The following is a 27,235-nucleotide window of genomic DNA, read 5'->3' as shown; positions in this document are numbered from 1 at the left end:
GCTCTTTCCCCGGGTCCTGGTCCTGCACTGAGCTTTCTGAGTCAGGGAGCGTGCAGAGGGAGGCCAGCTTCCTGTGTAGAGTGAGCAGCCTCGTCGCCTCTCTGTGCGTAAGCCCTGCAATACAAGATCCCACACACGGGCTTGGGAGCACCCCTCGTTCTCAGCTGGAAACCCCGTCTCTGTAGTCTTCTGGTTGTCTCTGGCAGAATAGGCACAAAGGCTTCTGTCCTTGGTTTCTTTATGAACAACTTTAAAGGAAAGTTTGTCCGTCTGAGTCTTGGGGACGAGGGTGTCCAGCCCTCCTCCCGCCACCTTACATTTGGAGCCTCCGATGCACCTTGGGATCTCAGACTTGCCTGCTCTTCTTCCCCAGTAAAAGTGAGCTTGCAGAGTGGTGAATTTTTCACGGAGCCGGCAATGTATAGCATGGCTATTCATTTAAACCAAGTGTGAAGTTTGCAACCTTTCTTTTAATTAAGTATGAAATGAGATCGGTATTGGCCGGCTCTCAGTGAGGCAGCTCCAATTACCTCAAATTTGGAGGCTCGCCTGACGGCCCACCGAAGCACAAAATGTAACTTGGGACTAGACCCGCTCTCGGTGGAAAGCCCTCGTCCACAGCTTCTTGTCCAGTGCTCCACTTGACAGGATGGGAAACCATGGTCCCGGCCTGCAGAGGGATGTGCCTGGGGCAAAAGCCTCGTGGAACCGTTTGCACATCCCCTCCTTTGTTGATGCCTCTGAAGCCAGAAGAAAATAGTCCTTCTTTGTAAATGAGAGGCTTACCTGTGAGGTCCAGTCAGTCTCTGCTGATGAAGCGTTCTAGGATTACCTGAATGTGGGCAGGAGGAAAAAAGAGAAGAAATAGGAGGGGGGCTGGGATGTTAGGGAGAAAGGAGGAATGAGCTTGGGGACACTTGGAGCAGGGGAGCATGGGGGAGAGTGAGGGGGCAGGCCTGTCTGCCTGTCTTGAATGAGACTCAGGTCTAGCATCAGGAGGCCTATTTCTGAGCAAGCCTTTAAATCCCGCGGACTCTGCTTTCCTTGTGGATGCTCCAACCAGCTCGAAAGGACGTCGCTTTTCAGTCACCAGCCCCTCGGCAGGTTTTTGTGAGCAGGCCGGCCCCCGTAGAGACTGCTCAGATTTTCACTCATACACAGATCTTTGTTCATCTTGGAGAAGAGCAGACTTTGAGGGCCCATGGTCATTGTCTTTAAGCACCGGGAAGAGGGATTAGCCTTGTTCTGTGGGCCCCAGAGGATAAGATTAAGACCGGGACTAAGTGAGACACTGTAGGGAGACGGATTTCAGTTCAGTCAAATGAAGCATTTTTCTTTAAAAACAGTCAGAGCTGGGCACGGTAGAATGACCTGTCTGGTGAAGGGGCGAGTTCCCTGCTCTTGCTGGTTTTTCTGCAGAGACTGGACAGCAGGATGGATTGAGACTTGATTCTGAAGTCAGTTGTCTCATTAAATCCGGTGAAAGCTCAGTTTGTCATCTATAAAAGAGATGGCGCAATTCATTTTCTACCTAGCTCACAGGTTTGTTGTGCAATCACATGAGGGAGTGCCTGGGAAGGTGGTGGACACAGGTGAGGGGACCAGCTCCATGTTGGGTACTGTAGGCGCCCTGGGCAGTCCCTGCTGGGCGTGTGGGTCGTGCCAAAGGCCTCTGACCTGAGAGAATTCTCTTCCATAGAATTGGTGGGTGATCTTCTCCGAAGGGCCAGAAACCCACAGCCTTCTGGTCATTGAAGCTTCCAGCAGCTTCTCACTGGCCTCTGGGCCGGTCAGATTCAAGGACTATAGCTTCAGATCTGCTCTGTGCCATGCTGGGCCCGGCGGGCATAACCGAGATTGCCACTGCCTGCACAAAGGTCTGGCCCAGAGGCCAGGATGGGCAAGTGCTGAGCAGGAGTGTCTAGAGGCCTTGAGCCAATGAGTCTGGGAGTCCCGAATTCAAATGTGGCCTCAGGCACTCACCAGTGTGATCCGGGCTGCAGAATCTCTCTCTGCCTCAGTTTGCTCACTTGTAAATTGGGGATAATATTAGCCCCCACCTCCCATGATTATTATTAGTGCCTGGCATGTGGGAGGCACAACACAGAGGGCACCGTTTGGAGATACAGAAGAGAAAGGTCATTGCTGACAGGGACAAGTAAGGCTTTTGGGGAAGAAAGAGCCGGTTAGGGGCCATTTTGGCATTGTTAGGTAATGCCTCAGTTTCCCTGGGGAATTGGAAAGGTGAGTAGGGTTTCCGGAGGCAGTGAAGGGTGGAGGAGGAAAAGGCATGGGCGCTTAACTCCCATTTCTTGGCTACTCCTGGGTTTCAGACACTTTTCCCCCAGCAGCTTCCTCTAAGAGGACTGCTGGAGCATTATCTTCAGGTGATGGAGAAGGAATGAGCTTTGAGGAGGTCCCATGACCTTCAAGTCCCACAACCGCTACTGGCTCATTCTGGGCTTTGGATGCCAGGTCCAGGGCCCCTGCCCCTCACTGCCCCATGCTGAAGGCACGGGCAGGGCTGGCAGGATGGGTATGTCTTCTGGGTGGGGGACGGCGGGTGGACGGAGGGGGATGGCAGGATGCCGGGAAAGGCCTTGTGCCTTTCTTTGGATGGACGGAGCCAACTTGGTGATCATTGGACTGAAAGTCCACCCTCACCTCTTTGTAACAGCTGCTTTGCAGATCCAGGGGGGGGGGGGGCGTGGCAAACAGAGACTCTCTCTCCCTCGGCTTTGTTTTGGGGGCTGGAGAATGAGTCTCCACGGCTTTTTTGGGGGGGGCTGGCAGTGGGGGCTGGGGGCGCTCACCTAATCAGTCAGTGAAAGAAATTTGCCGTGGTGAAATCCTGGCTCCTCCTTGTTAGCTGCCTAGGCCGGTGCCGTGGAGCAGGGGCTATTTCCGGCTCAGCCAAAGGCTGGCTCCGAGGGTCCCAGGGGACTCCTCCTGCACCTGTGCTTCCGCGCTTGCAAGTTGAGCTTGTTTAACCAGTCCAGGGGAGTAATAGACAATTTATAACCAAGCTGTTGACTGAAGTGTTTTGCTCACACTCCATTTCTCCCACCCTAAATCAGCGCGTTATCCGGTAACAAGATCATCGGGAGGATGTGAGATCTTTGCTTCCAGATAAATGGAAGCCAGTTCTTCTCCTTTGTGGATTGGAACAGGATTATTGGGCTTCTTTATAGCTGGAGTCGGTAGTTGCCGACCTTTCCCTGCTGGCTTCTGATTGATGGTCTCAGACTCTCTTCCAAGTGTCATTAAGTGTGAGGCTGCTGGGCGGCGGGCCTCAGAGTGAGGTAATTCTTCTCCGGAGCAGCACATGCCTGAGTCTCGGTCACGTGTGGCAGCCGAGTTTGTGGGTAGCGGGAGAATACCCACTCTGCCCATGCCCGCTTCCCCGCCTGGTAGGGCTCTGGGTGCGAGGAGCTGCTCCCACACAGAAGGGAGCGGGTCCCCATTTTGGGTTGAGTATGGACTCAGAGCTAAGGCCGGCGTTGACTTTCTCATCAGGACGCCGCTTCCTTGCCCGGCGCCGCCTTGTGAACATCAGCGTCGGTGCGGCAGCTGGGCGCTGACCTAGGACCCATTTTGAGGTGCTTCACTTTGTGCCCAGTGACGAGCTCCTCGCTGTTGCCTCCCAAGCCTTAGGCAGCGGGGGAAATCAGGTGGGTTTCTCACTGTCTGAGAACGGAAGCCACATTGCCCGTTGGAGGCGCGGGCAGCTTCTTCCCCAGGGCCATGCTGGGCAAGCTTTGGGTGTGAATCAGAGTTGTACGACTCGGTCGGTTGGAGCCTGCCAGCAATTGCTACCATAAAGCAAATCCTTCCCTGAAATGTTTGCTGAGCGCTTGTCTGCTCTGTAGAAGGTCTGGGGCTCCTGGCTGGAAAGGGGGGCAGCTTGTCCCGTGGGATTTGGGGGCATTTGGACTGATGAGAAGATGGGGGCCCTGAGCCACACTGGCTCAGGGCTGGGGGTGGGGCTTGCCTTTGGCTGGGGAGTGTACTTGACCTTGCCCTGCCCAGCAGCCACGGGATATGGTAAAAGGAATAAAAGATGCTCTCCTGACTGTGACCATCTCTAGCAGGTCCCCTGCCGGGTGGCAGTTTATGGGAAAGAGAAAGGGAAGGAATTGGGCTCGAGGTGCTCCTGAAGTCTCTGGGAGAACTCTCTGGGAGCAGGCTGGGGGAGCCTTGGCCCTGTGACCCGGCAGCCCCCCCCAGCATCGGTCCTGCCTCCACCCTCACTGAGCAGTGCCTGCGCTGTGGTTGGCACTAGCCAGTGGCCCAGGCTGGCAGCTGGCCCAGTGACATCTTTGTTTACAAGAAGTGGGCTGCAGACTGGCAGGCCCTCCTCGGGGGTATCTCTCCTGATGGCAGGCCACCTTTCCAGGGGCTTCCTCTTTGTCCAGACCTGGCACCTTGTGGTCTCCGTCCCCGAAAATGGCCAGAGGGATGGACAATTCATGCAGACAGAGCAGGGCGACAGGTGGCTCTGCTTGGAAGACTCTGGAAAATACAAGCAGGGTCCTTTGGGCTCCCGTCTGATAGTCTGGCTCTGCCCTTTGACCCTGTTCTTCCCTCGCCTGCTCTCTCTACATGCTGGTGGGACAGCTTGTTTATAGACACCCCGTGTCAGAGCAGGGCCGTCCTGGATCCAGTGGTAGCTGGACAGAACCAGGCCTGGTTCTGGGACCCCCAGCCCTGACTGCTTCCAGTGATGGGCCATCTCTCTAGAGAAAGAAAATGGGGATGGCTGCCAGGAGGGAAGGGCTTGGCGAGTGCTCCTTGTCATTAGCTCATTCTCCCGGCATGCAAGGGGCTATGTGGAGAGAAGGGCCATTTCACTGTTTTGTGGGGGAGAAGCGGTGCAGCCGAGCCTTGGGAACAGCGGGCCTATGGGCCTGGGACCAGGACTTGGTCCTGGATGGATAGAAGGGGGCCGGAGGAGCTTGGTGTGGCTACCTTGACGGATGTTGTGGATGGCACTGAGCTGGCAGAGGCTGCTCAGGGGGAAGAGAAGGCTTCCCTCGTCCAGACTCTCCAAGGGCTAACTTCCCAAGATCCAAGTTCTTCTGGGCTTTGTATGACCGGTTTCAAGGAGGACGCGGGCATTCTGCCAATGGTCACCTAGCCAGTCGTTGAGAAACAGGCATTTCTGTAGTGCCCGCCATGCGCCGAGGGCCTGCTAAACGCAGTGCTCTGGAGAGAGAGCTTTAAGTTTTATTATTTATTTAAAACTTAAATACAGAGTGAGAAAAGGGGGAAAAACTGTTGCCATGGACACAGCAGATGCTAAGAGAGGATTCCATGTGGAACAATTAATTTCCATTTCAAGAAAATCGATATAATAAATGGCGCACATCGTTTCCAAAGCTGGCCAGCTTTTGCTTCCTTGTTGGCTTCCGTTTGCTCTCTGCTGCGCACTTTGCACTTGGTTTTTTCTCTTTCTTTCCCACCCACCTCTCTGCTAAAGAAGGCTACGATTTAGTGTGGATGTACGGATGTAGACGTAGCTATAAACATAGACATGTATATCCATATGCTTATGTATGTATACATACACATATGTGATCATACATGTGTGCACATGCACACATGCACGTACATGAGTACACATGCATAGATATGGGTACATTTACACACATACAAGCATATGCACGCACACCTACAAGTCTGCATGTATACATATATATGAGCATACATTTACACAGGTATGAGTACGTATATATATATAAGTATATATGTGAAATACATGTTTACGTATATATGCATATGAGTTTGTATATATGCATGCATATGCATTTATGAGCTTACATATATGCATGTGTATATATGTATATATATGTGTGTACATATATAAAAGTCTAGGTATATATAAAATAAAAGTCTCTGTGTTTATATGTTTAGGTATGTGTATATACATGCAAATACGTGTGTGTGTGTTTGTGTGTGTGTATATATACATACTTTTTTTGTTTTTTGTTTTTTTTTAGGCTGGGGTTAAGTGACTTGCCCAAGGTCACACAGCTAGGAAGTGTTAAGTGTCTGAGACCAGATTTGAACTTGGGTCCTCCTGAATTCAGGGCTGGTGCTCTATCCACTGCACCACCTAGCTGTCCCGTGTGTGTGTGTACACACACACACACACACACACACACACACACACACACACACACGAGTATATACTAGTAGACTACATGGCTGTAGGGAGGCATGTGCACATATGAGTATATGTATATGTATACAAATACATATGGATATACATATACAGTACATATGTGTGAGTTTGCATATACATGAGTATGTACATTTTAATATCTGATACTTTACATCTTTTTCATTGGTTTCTTTAAGTCCCGATCTTTTGTTCTTACATAAAAACTTTGTTATGATTTTTTCCATCTCAGTAAGATATTTTTTAATAATTTAACTGGGATGGCATTTAGTAGATGGTTAGGTAATACTGTGATTGTTAAAGTTATATCAGCTTTACCCACCCAGGAATGATAAGGATCATGAGGGAGGTTCTGTTATTAACATCTCTATTTTGCTGTTGAGGAAACTGAGGCAGGCGGGGTGAAGCAGCCTGCCAGGGGTCACCCGGCCAATAAGCCCGTGTAGTGTTCAGGTCTCCCTGACCCCACTGGAGTCGTGGCCCTTTGCTCCCAAGGTGTTTTCCCCTTTCTCTGTGGGGCCTCTTAAGTTTTCTCTTCTCTGGGCTCACCGCTCCCCACCCTGAACACCTGCTGTTTCTATTTCCTTTCCTGTCAATTCTTTCGATCCAAGCTAGAAGTGAACACGAACCTGCCGTTCCTTCACCGAGCACGTATTAAGCACTGACAGCATATCAGGCCTTGGCCTGGACGTTGGGCAGACAGGGATGCAGCAGCAGCAGCCATAACCACAACCGCTGCTGCCATTGTAGTCCCTGCTCGCTACGAGTTTTTGTTCCAGGGAGTTTGTGCGCGATTCCCCATTTGTGAGCCGCCTCGTATTTGTTGTTGTTCTTTCCTTCTGATTCTGGGATGGAAATGAAGGAGATAGATGCGCTGAATAATTTTTCCCCGAAATAATTATAATTTAACTTACTTAGATGAGGATGGTAGCGGTGTTTTTCCCCAGGGCAGGGATTGTGTTTTGTTCCTTAATGCAGCTTACTGGCATCCTCCGGAGGGCCTGCACTCAGGAGACCCCTACGCGGCATTGATTGAACAAGTGATTGAAATGAATGATTTATAGTGAGTTTGCCTTTTCAGTGGGATCATGGTCTGAACGGATAGATTTTGTGGAGAAATTCCTCCTCCCTGCTTCTCTGAGAGCTGTTCTAATTGGAAACCGCGTCGCAATGAAGTCCTTAGCCTCGAGTCTTGTGATAACTTTTCTCATTAAGGAATAATGAGGAATCTCAATCCTTTAATACAGTGAATAGGAGTGAAATAAAGTGGCTTCATCTCTGCGAAGGACGAGCTGTTCCAAGGGTTACTGCGTATCAAAGCCATCCGTGTGGACTTCATTACAGCCTTTGCTGCCGAGAAGTCTGGACAGTCCTCCTTCTGATGTGGTGAGAAAGATCACAGGGTGCTTGCTGTTGGCCCAAAGTCTACACCAGACTATTTGGGCCCCGACAGGACAGAAGTGGACTGATTTTTTTTAAGCAGATTTAAAATTAAGCAAAGAACTTGTAAGTCCAAATGGCAGGATGACCAAGGTTTAGGAAATCTCAGAGTCTTAGGATGGCGAAGCTCTAAGGTCAGAGGTCTGACCTTACTTTCTACTTTCAGTCTCCCTGCGGTCTCTGCTTGGAAACAGGGTCCCCCGAGGCAGGCCGCGTTCGTTGTTGCAAGGTTCTCTATCCCTGAAGCGACCACGACTGACATGTTCTCCTTAGACTACCCAGGTGACAGACAGTAGGGATGGATGCTAAGTCACGGCCTGGACCGTTGGACGGAGAAGTAAAGTCAGTAAGTGGCATGGGTCTGACCATGTGCTTCCTCATTGTGGACACAGCCAGGCCCCGGAGGGTGCACAAACACCAGGCCTTGGAGGGTGCACAAACACCAGGCCCTGGAGGGTGCACAAACACCAGGCCCTGGAGGGTGCACAAACACCAGGCCTTGGAGGGTGCACAAACACCAGGCCCTGGAGGGTGCACAAGGATCAGGCCCTGGAGGGTGCACAAACACCAGGCCCTTTTTCTTGAAAGGGGTCACCAGTCACCCCCAGCTCTGGTGATGTGGGAATTTGGACCGTTATTTGTAGGTTATTATCTTGAGATTTTCTGTACTTTGTGGCAGGCTCACAATTTTGTCCACTGAGGTTACTAACAGGCCTTTGTTGGGGATCCGTGCACAGCTACTGGACTTGTCTCAGTGGGCAGGAAGGGGGCCAGACTGAGGGCTCTGCTGAATTGAATGGTGATTGTGAAGCTCCATCTGTGTGTAAGGAGGGTCCTGTGAGAGTCACATCTCTCTAATTGACTGGAGGTCAGAGGTCCCAGCTTCAGCTGAGTGCATGGTGTTCTTCAGCCAGTTGCCTGCACCCTGGGCCCCTGGACCAGAACAAGTTCCATATGAGGCCCTGGCTCTGAGAACTCTCCGTCTGGCCAGGGATTGTGCCAGAAACATCATATCCTATTCAGCCATAAGCTATGAGGGCCTCTGAGACATACAGAATGCTATTTTTGGTTCCAGGGGAGAGTAAGTTTAAAGGAGCCTTTCCACTCAGATTTTTCCCTTCTCTCATCTGTTCCTCCTCTCTGTGCTTGGCCCCACTCCCCTCTCTGTGCTTTTATGAAGTTCCTGGAGTGCGTCAGGTGCTGGGGATCATGTTCTATGGGACGATAGAGAATGGAGAGGGGAGGTGGACTAGGAGGTGGGAACCTGGGAACATGCCTGGAGGATGGTGGGGCACTTGAAGGAAATGGGGAAGTCGGGAGAAGGAGGCGGCTTCTGTACTGGCCCCGAATCATGAGGCAGGGTTGAACTCCCCTAATATGTTGAGGTTCCAGGTCAGTGTCTCAAAAAGAATTTGTAGGCTTAGACCATCTCCAAATCCAGAAGTAAAGATTTTATCGTTATGCTATTGAGGGGTGGGCTATCGTCCAAAAGGAAGTTAACATGGGGAAAAAGCAGGCTAAGTTCTCTAGCAGAAGCTAGAGTTAACAAAGGGGAAGACAATGCCATAAAGATGCCTCCCTCCCTCCCTCCTTTCCTTCCTTTCTTTCTTCCTTCCTTTTTTCAATAATAGATTTTTATTTTCAGAATGTTAGCAAAGATAGTTTTCAACATTCACCCTTGCAAAAACTCACATTTCAGATGTTTTTCTCCTTCTCTTCCCTACCTCTCCCCTGCCGTAGTGAGTAATCCAATATGTGTTAAACATGTGCAGTTCTTTTAAACGTATCTCCACATTTATCGGGCTGCACAAGAAAAATCGGATCAAAAAGGGAAGAAAGGGACAAAGATGCACTGGCTCCGGCAGACAGGTTTTATAACCTACCAGAAGGGCAGTGTCCAGTGCGAGCAGCTCCACTGTCCTTAGATAATCTCCAGGTCAGAGCAGAGACCCTTCTCTCCTCCAGAGCCGCCTCCAGTCTGGTCCAGACAAGACTCTCTCCCTCTCTCTAGAGTGCCGCTCTCTTTTATCCTCCCAGAGAATGGGCGTGAAATAACACAAGGGCTTCTGGGGAAAATTACTTCAACCAATGAACTTGCTCCTCCTAAGTATGCAAGCTCCTCTCCAGGAAGTCACAGAAGTAAAACTCCCAGTAAAGGCTGGAACTAGAGAATTGTTAGCACTTAGCACTTAGTAAGAACCTAATATCTCATTATCTCATTAGCACTTAGTAAGAACCTAACATCAAAGAAAAAAATGCCAGCAAAGAACAACAAAAAAAAGGAGAAAACGCTGTGTTGTGGTCCACACTCAGTTCCCACAGTTCTCTCTGGGGCTTTCTTCATCGCTGAACAATTGGAACTGGCCTGAATCACTTCACTGTTGTATAGAGCCATGTCCCTCATGATTGATCAGCGTATAATCTTCTTGTTGCCGTGTACAATGATCTGGTCCTGCCCACTTCCCTCAGCATCAGTTCTCTCAGCAGTGAGTCTCTCCAGGCCTCTCTGAATTCATCCTGCTGGTCATTTCTTACAGAACGATAATCTTCCATAACCTTCATATTCCACAATTTACCCAACCATTCTCCAACTGATGGGCATCCACTCAGTTTCCAGTTTCTAGCCACTACAAAGAGGGCTGCCACAGACATTCTTGCACATGGGGGGATCAGGTAACTTTGATGGTGTTTCTGGCCCTAAGCCAGTGAGAGTGTGCTGAGTGAGCATGGTGCCATATTTGCTCTAGGAATACTGATGAGCTAGCGGGCCATCTTGTGGTGGCAGGAGAAACTGCAGTTTAGCTCAGCCTAGGCTTTTCCAACCTCCCCCCTCTGTTGGTTATGTCCCATTTATTCTCTCTTTCCCTCTTCCCCTTTCTCTCTCTCTCTCTCTCTCTCTCTCTCTCTCTCTCTCTCTCTCTCTCTCTCTCTCTCTCTCTCTCTCTCTCTCTCTCTCTCTCTCTCTCTCTCTCTCTCTCTCTCTCTGTCTCTTCTCTTTCTGTCTCTGTCTCTTTGTCTGTTTCTCTCTCTCTCTCTCTCTCTCTCTCTCTCTCTCTCTCTCTCTCTCTCTCTCTCTCTCTGTCTCTCTCTGTCTCTCTCTCCTTCTCTCTGTCTCTTCTCTTTCTGTCTCTGTCTCTTTGTCTGTTTCTCTCTCTCTCTCTCTCTCTCTCTCTCTCTCTCTCTCTCTCTCTCTCTCTCTCTCTCTCTCTCTCTCTCTCTCTCTCCCCCCTACTTTCTCCCTCCCCCAACCTCTCCGTCTGTCTCTGTATTTAGTCATGTGATAAGCTGATTAAGTGCCCCCTATGTTCCAGGCCCCCTGGCCTCAGCAGAACTTACTTTTCATAGCTAAGTGTGTCCAGGCGGACAGCCCCCGGGCTTTCAGGGTGATTTTTCCTGAGTTCTGCTTTCAGTCACTTTGTTCTCCTTTTTTCTATGGGCTCTGTTTGTAGACTAGTTCAGCCATTTGTTTAACGCTCATCCTCCAAAGTACCCCAGTGAGTGAGTGGATGAACAGGGGCCTCCTGCAGGGCAGTTGGGTCCAGGCTGCTGCTGTGTAATCCTTTCCCTCAGAGGCCTTCTTTACTCAGCGGTGGCTGGGCTGGGCAAGCACTTCGTGTCTTATTGATGACTCCTGGACAGAGGGGTTTCATTTGTGCATTGAGACGAGCATCAGGGTCCTCCTCCAGGAGGAAAGGTCCTTAAACTGCCAGGCTGAGGGGTTTGTGCGGGATATTTGAGTAGGAGAGAGCCTTTGGCAGCTACTTGAAGTTAGAAAGAAGAGAAACAGTTCCGGGATTGGCTAAAAGGCTCATGGAGAGCGGATAGAATTCTCAAGTCTTGGACGGTGCTTGAATGGAAGATCCATAGAGGGAATAGGCCTGCTGCTGCTGCAGGACATTGGAATGAAAACGGTGGGGTTGGGGAGAGCGAAACGGCACCTTTGTCACTTCAGATCTTGGTGGGGCCTTCACTGGGGATGTTTTCATTGTTTTTACCTCCTGATCAATAGACCACAAAAGGACTTCTTAAACTTTTTTTACTTGTAACCCTTTTCCCCTGAGAAATTTTTATAACCTCGGGTATATAGGTGTATAAAATAGACATATAAATCAAACATTTACTGATAATAAATCATAAAGAAATTTATTTTAAAACGATTCCTTGGCGTACATAAGATTTTTCCATTTTGTTAAAGGCAAAAGCAAATTTTCCTACTGAGATGGATGTGCTTGTTTATTTTTCTTGGCGAAATCTTTGCTACTATAGGAAACGGAGCTTTCAGAAACCTTTTACCATTGCCAAGTTTTTCGGGACCCCCACTTTCAGTGTTACTGGGCCCCCTATGGGATTGCAACCCACACTTTAAGAAGCTTTAGCCTAAAGTTTGGTTCGCAGGAGGATTTATGCCAAAGTGTGCAGAGCCCTGGTCTAGCTCCTAGTATGGACAGGAACATTCACCCCCTTTGTGCTTCCTGGCTAATGGTCATCCAGGCTTTATTGGGCAAATGAAGTATCTGGACAGTGGAGATGAAACTTGGCCAAACTCTCCAAAGCTTCTCCAGAGCTCCTGGGATGATCAGATTCTCTCCGCCTCCTTCTGGCATTCCTTTTCCTCAAGATTATCATTAAATTTTTTTTTTTTTTGAGGTTGGGGTTAAGTGACTTGCCCAAGGTCACACAGCTAGGAAGTGTTAAGTGTCCGAGGCCAGATTTGAACTCGGGTCCTCCTGAATTCAAGGCTGGTGCTCTGTCCACTGCGCCACCTAGCTGCCCCAAGATTATCATTGATTTTCCTCCTTTTCAAAAAGTTTCATCAATGGTTTTGTTTTTACAATTATCGGCCTTGTAGATTGTTTTGGGCCTCCTGCTTGATTTGTGAAAAAATAACTGTCACGTACATAGAATAATCTTATCTGAAAGCATCTGCAGCATTTGTCTTTGGTAATTTCCCTCCTCTTACCTGTAACTAAAAAAAAAAAAAAAAGAAAAATAAGAAAATCTCTTTTTTTTTTCTGGCTCCCAGCTCCTATTCTCCTGAGGGAAAAGACAAACAAATATGCACAGATGAGTCTAGTTAAGTGACCCTTGTGCCCTGGATGACTGTCTGTAAAAGCACGTGGGTCTCGTTCTGCACCCTAAGTCCATCCACCATCTCTGTGGCGGAATCGTGAGTGGTCAGGGCAGTGCCAGGCTCATACATGATCTGTCTTGGCGGAGCTGCTTCTGTTATAGAAATTGTCCTAGTGGTTCTGCTCATTCTCCCTTTCTTTACAAAAGTCTCCATAATCGTTTATTTGAAAAATACTGATGTCATCATGAAAGTTACTCTTCTTGTAATTTCTTCTCGGCTCACTTCCTTGGGCATCAGCTCTTTGAAATCATCTGTTTCCTTTTCTTACAGCAGAGGAGACACCCTAACTTATTTAACCATTCCTCAGTTGAGGGGCATCTCCTTGATTTCCTAGAGGAACAGCCATAAATGTTTCTTCTTTCTTTGATCTCTTTTGATTTTAAGTTTATCAGTGATTTCCTGGGACAGAGGGCATGAACTTCTTAGCAACCTTCCATTTAGATTCAAAATTTCCTTCCAGAATGATCATACCCATCTCTAGGCCCACCAATAATGCATCCATGTGCCTTTTTCCTACAGTCCCTCCAACAGTGATCATCTTGCCACTGAGCTGCGTTTGAGATGGGATCTCAGACATACTTTAATTTGCATTTCTCTAATTAATAGTGATTTGCAGGGTTTTTTCATTCCTGGGTTGCTTCCCTTGAGACTTGCCTTTTCATAGCCTGAGACTATTTATTAATTGGGAAGTGACTCTTTTTCTTATAAAATTGAATGATTTTCTTATTTGTATTGGAAATGAGACTTTTATCAGGGAATTTTGCTGCACTTATTCTCCCTCCTTTTCTCTTTTAATCATTTTTGTTTGATTTGTTTGTGCAAAACCCATTTAAGTTTTATGTAGTCGGAATTATGCATTTCCTTTTCTCCTGTTCTCTCCCTTCTTGTCTGGTTATGAACTGTCCTCCTGCCCATAGATCTGATAGGACTTCCCCCATCTTTCTCTTATTATTAATGATGGCTATGTGCTCCTTTGGAGCTTATCTTGGTGTGAAGAGGGGAGAAGTTCAGCTACGTCTGCTTCCTTCCTTTTTGCACCAATTTTCCCAGCTGTTTTTTTCAAGTCCTGAGTGCTTATCTCAGCAGCTGGAGCCTGCGTTTGATTGCCAGGGTATTAGAGAGATTTGAATAATGACTACTTTGTGGTATAGTTTGGACCTGGTACTTCAAAGCCCTCTTTCTTCCTGTTTCTTTTCATGTTGGTCATTTTCTGGATTCTTTTTTCCTCCCTGTTGTTCACTTGTTTTCAACAATGTCTGACTCATCATGAGCTACTTTGGGATTTTTTTTGACAAAGATATTGGAGTAGTTTGTTGTTCCCTTCTGCAGCTCATTTCACAAATGAGGAAACTGAGGGCCGCAGGGCAGGAGCACCCCGCTTTGTGTCTGAGGCTACATTGGAACTGTGGAAGATGAGTCTTGCTGACTATGGTGCCATAGTTGCCCAAGCCCTGGGAAGTAGTTGCTCCTATTAGCCCCATTTAGCAAATGAAGACATCGGGGCACTCAGAGGTTCAGGATTTGCCCATTGCAAGTAATGAATGCGCAGAGCCTCCTGCCTTGGATTAACGTTTATCCTGTGTGCATTATGTTACAGGTGAGTCCGGGCCCACCCGCCTCAGCCTGTCTGGTCCTCCTCCCTTGTGTTCATCATTCAGAGCATCTCAGCAGGTTCTGCGACTTCCTGATAGGAACTTGTGATCCATGGACTGCTTTGTTCTCCAGATTTGCAGTTCATTAGTCTGAGGCAATATCCCATAACCTTGAAAGGTCTTTGAAAGAAAGGAGATGACAAAGGAAAACATTTCAGATCAGGCTCCATCTGACTTACCACCTTATTTCTAAAACACTGGGGTGAATATTTTTCCCTCGATTAATTCCAAACTGGTAGCATATTGGATTTCTTCTGGAGGCAACTAAGCCATCCTTTTAGACACGAAGAAGCCCAGCCAGTCTCCTCTGATGGTTGTATAAATATTATTATAAATATTATAAATAATGTAGTCATTATTTTTATAGGAAGGTTGCTTAGGTTGAGTATATTATGAGTCACGCTCACTTTGACATTTACAAAACTCTCTTAACAGCACAGCCCAAAGAGTTATTCCTCCCACTTTTCCCGTGAAGAAAGAGATCCAGAAAAATGAAATAATGAGGGACTAGAGGGAGTGAGTGGTGGCGTCACCTGATTCCAAGCTCTTTCCAAGCCTCCCTCTTTCTCGGGTTTTTCACGTCAACTGTGGCTTGTTTGCTTTCTTAGCCTGCCCTAGACCTGTTGCGTGCACTTAATAGAGAGGCTAGCTCCTCAGCTAGCATCACTTTCCAGGACTATTGTTTGAGTGTCAAGGGGGATTTTAGAATACTAGGTCTAGCCTCCTGCTGTGACAGAGCAAGAAGTGTTCCCTGAGAGCGGAATGGACTTATCCAGGGGTTAAGGGGCAGAAGTGGGACTCCAGACTGGATGTTCCCTGCCCTGCACTAGATGGTCTGACCAACACTGGAAAGGCAGCTCAGGCTCAAAGATGGATCTTCCTGTCTTCCTATATATCATGGCCTCTTGTCATTGGGGGAGAACAGTGACCTGATGTCTGTCTGATGACAGTAACTACCACAGTAAATACTGACATATTATTATTATTATCACTTGATATATTGGGATGACAGCAAGTCACCCTTCAGGCACTGTGTTGTGTGTGCCAGCCGGAGAGGACCCTTTTGGAAACAGCGAGCACGGGTCCAGGCCCAATCTGCATGGACGGCTCTGGAATCAGAAAATGGGACCTCTCGATTTGCAGCTCCGTCCTACCAGAAACTCAGGATCATTGGCCATGAAGAGACAATTGTACCCTCACCAGAAAGGGGATGGTCTCCCGGAACAAGGTCACATGGTCAAAACCCAGTGGAAGTTCTTTCTGAATGTATTGAGGGGACCACTTCACCAAACAGTAGTCGTCACCAAAGTGGACTTGCATGGACTTGAATTGGATGAATTCAGCTAAAATGGCTCGTAGAAGACATTGAGGGTCCAAGAATGCGATGAGAAGTCTCTCCGTAAGTGACATTTGCAAGTGCTCAGCCGTTGATAGGAAGTGAGAAAGTCATTCATTGAGTCACGTGGGTTTGTGGAAACTGAAGGTTTTATGATACTATTCAGGACCAGGTCATCCCCATCTGCCCACCAAAGTTATAGAAAGGTTATTTTTTCTTTCTTTTTTTTTTTTTCCCCAAAAATTAAACAAAATTTTTTTTTTTTGGTGAGGTAATTGGCGTTAAATGACTTGTTCAGGATCACACAGCTAGGAATTGTTAACTATCTGAGGCTTTGTTTGCACTTGGGTCCTCCTGACTTGAAGACCAGTGCTCTATCTTGCTGCCCCTTGAAAGGTTATTTTCAAGGAGCCCATACTTAGTGATCGGTACAAAGTATGTGGAATATAGCACAACAGGTTGCCAACATTGAGCACCTGCTGAATACCTAGCAAGACATGCCCTTGGGGCAGAATTTTATATCAGAATTTCTCTTTCACAAACTGATAGATGACAAATCCATCTGTTACAAATATAGACCTTCAGCTGTTCCGAAGAGAGCGGCCTATAAATTGTACTGGAACCGGACCGTTATCCAAGATAGAATTACTCCCCAGACCTAACGTGGCTCCATGAAAATTTAAGAACAGCAACTTTTATTTTCTTTTGTTCTCAGTTTAATGAACACCAGAGTAAAAACATTTCCCTCTATTAAGTAGGACAGAAAAGGATTCTGTGTGGAACTGAGTCCCAAGCACAGACGCACACGGAACATAACAAGCTGATCTGCCGTTCCTTCTGAAGTTTCTTCTGAAGAATGATATTTTCCCTAGATGGCACTGTCCCAAATGTTTATCTCCTTTGAACTTAATGGAAGGAACAGAAGGCTTTTCAGATACAGAGACTGGGTAGAAACAACCACAATGTCGGAACCTTGCAGGAAGCAGAGCAGCACTCCTTGTGGGCCTGGCTTCTCTGGCCTGAGAATTCTTGCTGGGAACTTTAGGAAGATTGGCAAAATTCAACAACGAAAGGAAGTTACTTTTAAAATACAAAGCTGCCTGGTGACTTGTTCCTGGAGTATTCCCATCTGAACCTTAGGGAAAAGATGAGAAGACCTTGCCAGTGATGATGATCATAGCTGATATTTATGTTTTATGTTAAGGTTTGCGGAATTCTTTATTTACATTATTCCATGGCTTGTGGAAAAAAAAAATGCTCTAAATCACTACTGATTAGAGAAATGCAAATTAAAACAACTCCAAGGTAGCACCTCACAGCTCTCTGATTGGCTAAGATGACAGGAAAAGATAATGAAGGTTGGAGGGGATATGGGAAAACTGGGCTACTAATACATTCTTGGTGGAATTATGAACGGATCCAACCATTCTGGAGAGCAATCTGGAACTGTGCATACCCTTTGACCCACCAGTATCTCTCTGGGTCTGTATCCCAAGGAAATCTTCAAGGAGGGAAAAGACCCACAGGTGCAAAAATGTTTGGCGCAGTCCATTTGGTAGTGACAAGGAACTGGAAATTGGGTGAATGCCCCTCTGTTAGAGAATGGCTGAATAACTTACGGCATATGAATGTTAGGGAATATTATAGTTCTGTAAGAAATGTCCAACAGAATGATTTCAGAAAGTCCTGGAGAGACATCAACTGATGCTGAGTGAAAGAGCAGAACCAGGAGATCATTGTACACGGCAGTTGTAATGATCAACTATGAAAGGTTTGGTTCTTCTCAGCAATTCAGTGAGCCAAAGTAAGCCCAAGGACAGAAAATGTCATCTGTGTCTAGAAAGAGAACTATGGATATTGAATATAAATCAATACGTGCTGTGTTCATTTCTTTCTTTTTTTTTCCTCCCATGGTTTTTCCATGTCTTGATTATTCTCTCCCAACATGATTCATAAAGAAATGTATATATAAAAAATAAATTATTTCATGATGCAGTTGGACAGTGGAGAGATTATGTCGACCAGGAGTCACAAAGACCTGAGTTCAAATATGGCTGCACTCACTTGTGTGACCCTGAACAAGTCATTTAATCTCTTGTTTGCCTTAATTTGCTAGAAAATGAAATGGCAGACTAGTCCACTGTCCTTGCCAAGAAGTTCCCAAGGTTGTTATGGTCTAGGAGGGTTATAAGGACTTGGACATGACTAAATGGCTGAACAGCTACAACTTACAAGCCTTGTCCAGGGCAGGAAAGGTAGGAATGGTCTGTTCTGCAAGGTGAAGCAAAGTAACTGTTAAGGCCCAGACAGTGTGAATTCAGCTCCATCCTGGAAACTTGTTCACCAAGGCCAGTGGAGATAGTAAAGTAGCATTACTAGGGCTGGGATTACCTAGTGATCAACCGCACTAGTCATTGTGAAAGAGCAATAACTTGTCCTTGGGACACGAAATCAAGTTATTATTCTGGATAATTTCCCCTCACTTCCATATATTTATTTTAATTTGAAAAACATTTTTATGGATTTCTTTTTTATAGGTTTTCTCCTATATCCCTCCTCCATCTCTTTTGAAAGAAATCCTATATAACAAAGAATTTCTTTTAAAACAAAAAGAAGAGAAAAACAGGCACCTAAGCTTATTAAATATATGGTAAAAAACATCAGAAAACATCCTGCAAAGTAGGAAGAGGAGTCCCCCCATTTCTTCCGTGAGCCCATTTTGCTGCCTCTATTTCTCCTTGTTTCAAGGTGCTTCTCTCTATTTGTGGTCATTGTGGGTTTGGTTTCCTTGGCTCTTCCCAGACTTCCCTGTACCATTTCTTATAGTACAGGGCTCTTCACTACATTCATGTAATGCCATGTGTGGAGCTGTTGGTTCCCCTCTCCCCCCACCATGAGGGACATCTGCATTGTTTCTAGTTCTCTGCTGCCCCACAAGGGTTGTTCCAAATATTTTGTTGTAAATGGACTTTTTTTTCCCCACTGACCTCCTTGAGATCTATGTCCTATAGTGGAGTTTCTCAGTCAATGGACAGGGAGACTTTAGTCATTTTGTTTTCTCATGATTATGACTGCTTTCCAAAATGGTTTTGCTAATTCCCATTGGCTCTCTAAATACCTCAACATGGCTGTCTTGCCAAGCCCCTCCAACCTCAACTATTCCAATATTTTATCATCTTTGCCAGTTGGCTGGCGATAAGATAAAACCTTGGGGCGGTTTTGGTTTTTGTTTCTTTTATCGTTCGTGATTTGGAGCGTTCTTTTATGTGGTTATTAAGAGTTCGCTTCTCTTAAAATTGTTCATATCTTTCGATTTCTATCATTTATCATTTTTCTCTGTTTAAGCCTCTCCCGTCTGGCTTCCCTGTTACTGTAGACGGCACTGCCATTCTCCCAGTCCCTCGGGTTCACAACCCTGGAGTCATTTCTAAAGTTCTCCCTCCCTGCTCTCCACCATGTCCAATATGGTACCAAGGCTTGTCCATTTCACCTTTTGACCAAGGCTTGTCCATTTCACCTTTTGACCAAGGCTTGTCCATTTCACCTTTTGACCAAGGCTTGTCCATTTCACCTTTTGACCAAGGCTTGTCCATTTCACCTTTTGACCAAGGCTTGTCCATTTCACCTTTTGACCAAGGCTTGTCCATTTCACCTTTTGAGTATGTGCCCTTCCCTGCCTCATCCTGGGGCAGACCCTCATGCCCTTACCCCTGGATTATTGCAGTAATCTTCTGCCTCCAGTCTCTCCCTACACATTTAGCCGCCAAAGTGGTTTTCAGAAAATGCAGGTCCAGTCATCTCATTTTCCTTACTCAGTAGGCTCCTTTGGCTCCCACTTGCCCAGGATCAAATATAAAGTCCTGGCTTAGCTTTAAAACCCCTTTCATCACTTGGCCCCCTTCTCCTTGCCAATCTTCAGACTCCTCCCTCAGAGACACCTCGTTTTCCTATTCTTTGTAATCCAGTGACCCTGTTTGCCTTTCTTTCTAAGGAACAAGAGGCTTCAGTTCTTGGCTCTAGCCATTTTCTCTGGCCATCCTCCACGAATGGAATGCTCTCCCTGTTCATCTTTGCCTCCCATCTTCCTCACCTTCTTCCAAGTAGCAGCTAAGATCCTACCTTTAGCAGGAAGCCTGTTCCAACCTCTCAATTCTAGAGCCTTCCCTTGGAGCCTTTCTGTAGCTTGTAGTTTAAATGTTGTCTCTTCCATTGTTTTGTGAGGTCTTTGAGGGCAGGGGCTTTCAGGTTTTGCTTTTCTTTCCGAGTCCAGCATTTAGCAGATGTCTGGCCCAAAGATACTTAGTAAGTGCTTCGTGACTTGATTTGACTCGACTTTTCATGAAAAAGGTTCTTTGACTGCTTAGAATCTTATGGACGTGGGACTTGTTATCAACAATTTTCTGGCAGTTATTGAAGCCCCATCCTTGTACTGCCCATGGGCAGAGCTACCGTGAAGGTCCAATCCTTGGTGCCCGGACATCCTGCAAAAAGTTATTGCCTTCATATTCCCATGGCAAAGGAGTCATGAATGGTACATATTTCACACAGATAAATAGTCTACAAAAATTCTAAACGCTTTTACTTTCTGCCCCAATTTTCTGTGATTTAGAGTTTTCCAAAGATTTTCTGGGTTGAACTTTTCCATATTTAGTTTTGTGTTAAAAGTCGACTGTTATTCTCAATGCATTTTTATTACCCTGATAATACCAGCACGCAGTAAAATGCGTTCAGTTTGTTTGCAGGGAAATCCTCGAGCCCAGTGCTGGGCATTAGCTGGCACTTTTAAGATATGCCTATTACTCATGGTATTTGTTTAATAAATGTCTCCTTAGCTGTTGGATTCTTGTTCGGTCATTTTTTAAAGTATTTGCACGTTTCGCATGTGGAATGACAACAGTCTCAGAAAAATTGATTTTGATTGTTGTTTGCATTTGGACTTAGACATTTGAATTAGGTTTCAACTTCTCAAAGTCTCTAAGTGCATTTCGTTATTAAATTTAGCCCACTTCCAGAAGGAAACAGTGTACACTTAGGTTGAATGCTGTCTTTTCCATTTATATATTCTTCTGCCTTCTTGGGCCAGATTTGTCTCTTGCCGGTGCATCCATGCTCTATAGTGGGGGTATTCCTTCCCCCAGCAGAGTGGTAACCATCCTCTCTCTGCTTGTCTCACGGAGGCTTGTTTGTGTCTCCATCTTCTCCTAATCCTCCCAGGGAATATGTTCAGGCCTTCCTCTGGGTACCTTCCATGCTTAGAAGGGGCCTGAGACCTTGAGTCCAATCTTGTGAGAGGTCCTGAGGGAACGAGCCAGGATTTGGGTGACTTTCCTGCGTTCCAGGGTGCCCTCTTCTTGGACAGAGGAGGCAGATGATCACTCACCCGAGGCCTCTGCCGGCACCTTGCCTTTGCTTTCCTGTAGTAGCTGGCCAGCGGTGAGTGACCTGTGCTGCTAACGAGAGATTACCGCCGCTCCCCCCCCCACCCCCTGGGTTTCTCCAGGATTGGGTGCTGGGCGTGCTCCCTCCTCAGTACAGATCGCTTCCTCTCCTCAGACTTATCAGACGGTGTTTGTGAGTTGAGATCCCTCACTCACTCTGCCTGGGCTGGTTGCAGAGGCCCTGGAGGTTTTGCCCAATTGCCCCACTGCCGGGCTATTAGAGGCCCCAGCAGAGGGCGAGGTGGAGGACCATCCGAATGCTTTCATCCTAATAGCAAGCTGCATCTCTCCAGCAGGATTAAATATCCCCAAATTGGCATCTTCATGACTAATGATGTTTCTTTTAGTTCTGAAATGCCTGGGAAGGCATCACTGACTGTGTATTAATTATGCTAGTTAGTCGGAGAAGGTTCAGAATATTCATTATCTGCAGCTAATTCGTTATTAAAATGGAGAATCATTAAGTGACGGGGTTGAGGAATCCATTATTCATTTGGAGAGAATTGAGAAAAAATGTCATCTGGGGAACTTTGTGATCAAAGTCTCTGACAGTATTCTTTTGTCACTTGTGTTGTCCGGCCTCGGTTTCCCCACCCAGTGGTTTCTTGGTTTTTGTCCCTGATTTTTCTTTTCCATGCTCTCTCTCCATTACAGAAGAAGAAGTGGAAAATGTGGATGTTTCCTGTGTACCGGCGGAGGTCCTGCGGAACATCGAAGCTGACAGCTACTGGTGCCTGAGCAAGCTGCTGGATGGCATCCAGGTAAATGGGGTTCAGCCCCTGGGGCCGAGCGGATGCAGAGCTGGGTCTGGGTGGGATGGGCTGCTTTTGTCTTTTCTTCCAAGTGAAAAAGACTTTAGTAATAGTTCTGCCATGGAAATAAGGGCCTGGGATTTGGGACTTTCGAGCTCAGACCTCCCTGGGCTGGGTTTAACAGCAGTCATCTTTTAAGGGTTCCAAATGCCTGTGTCTGGTAACCTTCCATTATGGCCTTCTCCTGGGAGCTGATGGACTGGCGATCCCTAAAAGCCAACTAGATGACATCCCTCATGTCCACTTTCCACCTTTCCTTTTATTTGGGAGGCCCTCTTCATGAACACGAAGCCTAATTATGCAAACACCTGCCTTCTCGTTGAGAAAGGCCCCTGACATTTTCCCCTGAACTCCCCATCCCCGCTACCAGATGGCAAGAACCAAGAAACTTGGGTTAGTTCTAGTTCCCCCAACTGTTCAGGCAGAAACTCCTGAATCTTCAGAGACCGGCTTTGGGGGCTGCAAGGGCAGGAGCAAGATGGGGAGGAAGCCCTGTACACTTACTTGGCTGGATCCCAGGCAGCTGCCCCACTCTGGTCCTCTGAGCCCAGGCTCCCAGGCTGCCCGGCCCGGCTAGGTCTCCCTAGGCGTGAGCAGTACCGACAGCTGCTTTTTGAATACACGTTGCTTTATGAATCATATCGGGAGAGGACAATCAGAACAAAAGGGAAAAAACATGGGAGAGGAAAAACAAAACAAATAAAAGAAGTGAACATAGCACGTGTTGATTTGCATTCAGTCTCCTTAGTCCAAAGATTAGTGGGATGACTAGTGGGGTCACAGAAACCAGTGAGTGGAAGTCTCTGTTTCCTACTTGATCATCGCACAATTGTGTATGATTGTGTATGATGGATTCCTGATTCCGTTTGTTTTACTCAGCCTTGGTCCGTGGAAGTCTTTCCAGGCCTTTCTAAAAGCAGTTTCCACAAATCTCCCTTGAGGGGCTGGGTTATACCTGCTGGAATTCTCTCACCCTCGGCCTAGATCTTCCTTTCCCTCTTATCGGTTATTTGTGTGCTTATCTTTGCTGGAGGCTCATTGTCTTTGCTGCATTTATGCTGGCAGTACCTAGGCCAGAGAGTTGGACTGAGCGCCGTAGAGTAAGAAAGCAAGGCTCTCCACGGTGCTGGAGAACGTTCAGAAAAGTCTGTTTTCCCGGAGGCCGAGGTGAGTGGTCACAACCATTGGAATGGTGGTAAAGACCGTGGGAGTCAGGATCCCTGGGTTCCTGTGGGCCTTGTTTCCTCCTGTGGGAAGGGCGAGGACCAAACCCCGCTGAGCCTGAGATTGACCTCCCTGGCCTCCGCTGTCCACAGCCAGCAGAATGTCTTTGTTGTCCCGATGGGGACACTGAAACTTTGAGACGAGAAGTGATGTTGTGGGGTCGCAGAGCTGGCGCAGCATGGGTAGCAAGTGGTGAAATTTGCTTCTTCTGACACAAGCAGACCTGCCGACCACTCCAGAGCCGGACCGAGGCAGAAGAACTCTGTCTTTAAAGTCAGCCATTCCTGGGGCAGCTAGGTGGCGCAGTGGATAGAGCACCAGCCTTGAATTCAGGAGGACCTGAGTTCAAATCTGGTCTCAGACACTTAACACTTCCTGCTGTGACTCTGGGCAAGTCACTTAACCCCAACCTCAGAAAAAAAAAAAAAAAGTCAGCCATTCCTGATTGGCTTAGTGGTGCAGGTTCCGAGGCTTCTGGATGCTGGATTGCCGGAGCAGGCTTCTTAAATATTTAAAATTGTGCTCCTTATCAGGAAACGCAGTGCAACCAGTATGGAGCATATATCCATATGTAAAAGTTGCTTATTTCTAAGTTATAATCTTTTACGTTCTAACTTCCATAATAATAACTATATATAGTGCAAATTATTTTAAATGTACACATTAAAAGTGGTTGCTGTACAATGAGATGCTCTTTGCTCTTAGGGAATTGACCCTGAGTCTGATAAAATTATATGCATGCTTGAGGAAATCTCTAGGATTTGCATGATTGGTGAATTGGACAGAGGAGAAGAAACTAGAGCCCTTTATGGGGCACATTGCACCTGAACGAGAGATGAAAAGTGGAGAGAGAGTTGGATGGGAAAGATGGGAAGCCAGCCTGCCTCCTTGAGGGACAGTTGGGAGTGGCGAGCTGAGAGATCGGAGGCTGGAGGGGCCCTCAGCGGCCCTCGGGAAGTTTGGAAGGGGCGAAGGCGAGCTAACTCATTCCATCGGCAGCAGCCGTGGTGATTTGTCCGTGACTTCTTAACCTAGACAACTCCCTCTGTTCCACCAGGACCCAAAGTGGGTAGGATTCTGCCTCTTGGGTGAATCTCCATCCGAGAACTCAGCATCTCCAGGGGACACCTGGTGTAGCCCTGAGGGGCCTGGGCGGGGGCTTCCTCCCTGCACCCACAAAGCCACTGTGGGCTCCTGGGGAGCTAAGAGGGCAGGACAGCGGCCTCTTGGGAGAAGGCAGGTTGGCGTGACGGCATGGGGGATGAGCCTCAGCAAAGGGGGGATGTGCCTTCATCTTCCCACTCTCCGATTGCATCTCCTCGTTAGAGAAAGACTCGGGTTCCCCAAGATTTTGGGTTTTTTTTTCATTGTCATTCAGGTGATTGTGACTGATGAAAGAAGAGCCTGCTCCTTTAATCCAGAGGGACTTGGCATCTATTTGTAAATAAAATCAGCAGAACAATCCAGTCAATGCTGGCTTTTCATTTTAACCGACAAGTTTGTTCTCTGATGAAATGGTTTATTGACAGGCCTGCCACAGGGAAGGCATGAGGCCTTTGGGAAGCGTGAATTTAAAACCTGAGAAGGCAAAGGAGCAGTCATCCATTTCATTCCTCACACTTTAGATTGAGATGAGCCCCGTGTGGTGATGGGAAAAGAGCCCGCCTTGGAAAGGAACTCTGGCTGGGAGTCCGGCTCTTCTTTCTTTCTCGCATTATGCCTCAGTTTCCTTATCTGCCAACTGAGAAACACATTTCCTTCTGTACCGCTTTGTAGATCCTGGGTGCTAGAGATCTGGGAAGTCTTGAACAATTAATCCTAATGAGATTTAGAGTTAGAAAGTAGCCCTGCCCCTGGGATGCTGCTTGGAATTCCCCATTTTTCTTAGGAAAAGGAATTCTGGACAATTGCCCTTCTGACATAGGAGAGAATTCAATCTTTTAAAAAAAAAAATCCATTGGGAGGCCAGACATGTGGCTTGGCTACAGAAGTGCTGAGTCTTAGCTCTGCTGCTCTTGCTTCCTGTGAGGCTTTGAGCATGTAAGCTTGGTTTTCTCCACCTCGGTTTCCCCTTCTGTAATAAGGGGCTGAAGACATTCATCCTTCCTGCTTCATGGTGTGGGTGACCTGACATTATTATTACTAGATGTGTTTTTCCTGAAAGTTTTATGTAAAGTGAAGCTGTTACAGTGATGGAAACAGCAGTTTGTCATTCTCGTGAGACTTTGCTGATGATCCTTTGGAGGTCCTATAGCACTAGAGATACATTGTTTTGCTTTTCCCTAATAGATGAATTTGTTAAGCTGTAGGCCTGTCTGCTTGGCTTTGATTACCGATCCAGTTCCAGAAGAAGGATTGCTTGTAGACATCCACGTACAGCTCTTGTGCCTTTCTTAGGAACGTCATCTCCCTTTTCATCAAACTTCCTGGGCTGACCTTAATCTCCTCTGATTTGAACAAAGCTTCAATGGTCTGCCACGCTCTCCTTGAGCTTAAGCTGGAGAGATGTGAACTGTAGACGATGGTCAAATGAATTTGGAACTAGCAAAATGATCCGGCCCTAAAAATGGTGATTAATGGATCTGACATCCATGAGGGAAGTATTTGGTTCTCTGCCCAGGGCTCTGTCTTTGATGCTCTTCTGCTGAACATTTCCATTAATGACATAGCCAGTGGTCCACCTGACAGGGATCATTAATGTGTTGGATGAGAGTCTTTGGATCAGCTGAAATCACAAAACTGAGAATGAAGGGCTGAATCCAGCCCAAATGATGGGGGTCGGCGTGAAGGGCTGGCCTTGGCTTTTTTCATGCTAAGCCTCTTTGGACTGGCCTCTGCCCCGGGGAGCAGGCTGCACCCCACCTCCCACTGGCCCTTTTACTGCCCTGCTTTGGCAGTGATGGTCTTCCTGGGGCAGGCTCCTTCCACGTATAAAAGGCACTGGGGCCGGACTTCCTAATAGCTCTCATCCCGTGAGAAGCAGGCTTTGCTAAAGTCTGCCAAATCTGTCATTATTTCACAACTGTTCAGGGCACTTGGGTCATGGTTTCCTCCAGGAAGACGATCTGTGACATAGGGATTTCTAACCTTCCCTTTGTCAGGGGAGTACAGTAAGTACAGGTTCATTCTCAGAGGTGCTAATGTCAGGTGTGGTGTCCAAATGGTTCCGTTTGAACATCAGGTTCAGTTCTGTGTAACTGATTTTAAGATGGAGAGGAATGGATGAACAGGAGGCCATAGAGCAAAGTGTGACCTGAATAGTTAGGCCTCTGGGAACTCTGCCAGGGCAACTAGCGGTGCTGGAGTGCGAGGGGGCACCCGTGGCTCTCTTCTGGTGCCCGCCATGTGTGTACAGGATGGCAGATTGGAACTTGGCCCGGAGAAAGGGCGTCCTTGAGCCCCTTCCCGACTGCCTAGGGAAGACCGACGATGGATTCGACTCAATCTTTATAATCCTTGGGGCATATTATTACGTTTTAAGATATCATGTTTTTACTTCAATTCACAGCTGTGCTCTCCCCCATACATATCTATTCCTTCTAACAGCCCTGAGAATGAGAAAGTTCTTTCCAGTTAACAAGTGTCAGCTTGCCATATAGTCATGTAAACAGTTAGACTAATTAAGTCCCTACTGAATTCCCTTTCCTGTTTACCTTTTTACAGAGCAGCAATTTCTTCTGTAGCATCCCCGGTCAATCACTCTTAGCTTAAACTCATCAGCGCTTCAATTGGTGGTAAATTCCGTTCCCAATGAAGCAATACGTTCTTCTTTAGGGCACCTCTGAACTTGCTTAGCCAGGTTTTCACCCTTTCTATATCAAGAGACGTGATAGGGATTGTAGCATTTTAGGTAGCGTCAGCCGGGTGCCAGGGACTCTGAGATTCGCATCCCCCCCTCCTCACCCCGGGCCATGCCGGCCACGTGATCCCACAAAGTCCTTCGCCTCTCAGCATTCCGGGCAGCTCTGTTACTGCCACAGAGGAGATGATGGCTGTCATCACTGAAGATGGAGCCGGAGCT

General features: G+C 47.1%; 1 protein-coding gene across 2 annotated transcripts in view; it reads left to right on the top strand.

Moving 5' to 3' along the window:
- TBC1D22A (TBC1 domain family member 22A) overlaps window positions 1-27,235 on the top strand; it is a 280,355-nt gene that overhangs the window by 127,744 nt on the left and 125,376 nt on the right. For both annotated transcript variants that reach the window (XM_074272072.1, XM_074272071.1), the window contains one exon: window positions 21,833-21,939. In XM_074272072.1, coding sequence (XP_074128173.1) covers window positions 21,833-21,939 — 107 coding nt within the window. The remainder of the gene's footprint in view (window positions 1-21,832; window positions 21,940-27,235) is intronic.

The sequence above is a fragment of the Sminthopsis crassicaudata genome, chromosome 5, assembly GCF_048593235.1.
Source record: "Sminthopsis crassicaudata isolate SCR6 chromosome 5, ASM4859323v1, whole genome shotgun sequence".
NCBI lineage: Eukaryota > Metazoa > Chordata > Mammalia > Dasyuromorphia > Dasyuridae > Sminthopsis > Sminthopsis crassicaudata.
Note: the sequence above shows the minus strand (reverse complement) of the source record. Positions and strands in the feature narration are given on the sequence as shown.